A 2,248-nucleotide genomic window follows, 5' to 3' on the forward strand; every position below is an offset into this window, starting at 1 on the left:
TATATATACGGAATATAAACACACACACACCACCTCTTCTTTATCCATTCATCAGGATTGTTGATTCTTGATTTTCATATGGCTTAAGTGGTTTGTTATGATCATTATTATCAACGTTATTACTATTATGAAATGAATGCGCACTCATTGCCTGTATATACATGAAAGACTGCAAAATCACCCCCAATTCCCCTATGGCTCCCTCCTGTCCATTCTGCATGTGCGTGCATTTTACATAAGTAATATCACACTATAATGCTATTCTGCACCTTGATTTCCCCCCCCACTTAAGACTATGTTGGGAATCCTTTTCTAGAAAATATTGATACTATTCCTTTTTAAAGCAGCATGAATTCAACTACATGGAAGTTGTATGGTATATTTTTACTTCTATATGATTTCTGCTACTACAAGCCAGCTAGAATGTCATCATCGAGGTTTAGGGGGAAAGGAACAAGGGTATTGAAGGGCTTCCCTGTCCTGGCCCAGCATCTCCTCATCTATCTGAAGGCAGGAGTGACAGAAGTGAAGAGAAAGGAGTGGCCAGCAATGACAAGGGAAGGCGGGAGAATGTTCTGGGAAATCTGATGTATGTGTAGAATTCCAACTGGCTGAGACACGTTGGGCAATCGAAAATACTCTTGATGAAAAGATAAAAGAAATCTGGAACATTATTAGACATTTTTCTTCATTCCCTTTTGCCCTATTTCAACTCATGATTGTATAAAACAGGTTCATTTTAGAAAGACAAAACTAGAAAAATTATACAGTGTGTCCATAGCTAAATGCATGTGGCAATTTTTAGGAGCCTGCTAGTGTGGGGTGGAGGTTAAATGTCAGCCCACTGGATTTAATTACTAGCTCTCTCTCTTACTAGTTATGTGGCCTCTGGTAAGTTATTTCAGATTTCAGGTTCTCAGTTTCCTCATCTTTAAGTTCTATGAGTCCTCATCTATGAGTTCACAGAGGACCCATAAAATGTATCTCTCCATGGGGTGGTGTGAGCTGAAATGGGTTTTAGTATATCAAGTGCTCATGTTAGGAGCTGGCAATAAACACTCCAGAAGGCCGAGCTACTGGGGCAAAGGGCTCAGTCCCAGTGTCCGGAAGACCCAGTTTGGAAGACCAGCTATAACACTCGGGAGCTCTGAGCTCTTGGGTAAGCTACCTTAGTTATCTCAGCCTCCGGGTTTTTTTGTCTGGAATGCTAATAACATCTACCTTACAAGACTGTTGGAAATATCGAGAGCCATGATGCATGTAAATTATGCATGGAATATCTGCCTCATGGGGCTCTTGGGAATATTGAGTGCAATGAGACAAGTAATATGTGTAACTTGGTACTTAGAGGAGGTATGCTGTATGCTTTAGCCATCCTGACCATTATCAAATGAACCAAACCACCTAAGAATTGTCTTATTGGACGAGTGTGTTGGTCTTTTGAGGCCTTTGCTAGGGCTCCACCAGGGGCCTCTCACTTACTGTGCAGAAGAACTCTGGGTAAGTTCTTTCAGCTCAGTTTCAGTGTCCTGATCCTACAATGAGGACACGAGGGTGCCTGCCTCATGGGGTAGTAGTGAATATTCAGTGAGCTGATGCATCTGGTGCATAACAAGTGCTCCTTGCTTGCTACTTCTTTCTGTGGGAGCCATGGAGGGCTCATGAGAACCCACCTCCAACTGCTGCAAAATAATGAAGACAAATTCTCCTGTGTTGAGTCCCAGGTTCTTAGCAGCCAGCAGAATAATTTTTGCATCCTCTGAGCTGCAGATTAAGATGATGACTAAGGAGAGAAAACAAAGTCAGCCAATGGTACATGTTCACACGCACATGTGCCCACAAACAAACACACGCACACACAAAACACACACATACTCTTTGTAAAGTCCAGCCGCTCCAATAAAGCCAATGAGACCTGAACTTTTTCTTTCCTTGAGCATGCTTTAGGCACTAGGAATGTCCAAACTATTCCCAGCATGTCTACTTCCGGAACCACATGACAGTGCCCAAGCTGGCAGAACAGAAGACCTCACTGCAGCTCTCTCCCAAAGCACAAGGCAAAAAGAGTTTGTGACCACTTCTGGGCTCTCGTTTCTTCATTTAATTCACTCAGAGCAACAGATCTGGCTCGTGACTCATCAGCCACACAGCAGTTAGGAGGAGTTCACAGAGGACCCAGAATCAGGAGCATTCAGACCTTCTGACTTTGGATGGGGTGGGGGGGAGGAGGCGGGGGGGGGGGGGGGGG

The 2,248-nt window shown here is 43.8% G+C and overlaps 1 protein-coding gene across 1 annotated transcript in view; it reads right to left on the reverse strand.

Moving 5' to 3' along the window:
- The window catches only part of LOC115276369 (guanylate cyclase 2G-like), a 42,404-nt gene that overhangs the window by 36,819 nt on the left and 3,337 nt on the right, over nucleotides 1-2,248 (reverse strand). Inside the window, 1 exon segment of the mRNA XM_029920386.1 lies at nucleotides 1,674-1,783. Coding sequence (XP_029776246.1) covers nucleotides 1,674-1,783 — 110 coding nt within the window.

This window comes from Suricata suricatta, chromosome 2, assembly GCF_006229205.1.
Source record: "Suricata suricatta isolate VVHF042 chromosome 2, meerkat_22Aug2017_6uvM2_HiC, whole genome shotgun sequence".
Lineage (NCBI taxonomy): Eukaryota > Metazoa > Chordata > Mammalia > Carnivora > Herpestidae > Suricata > Suricata suricatta.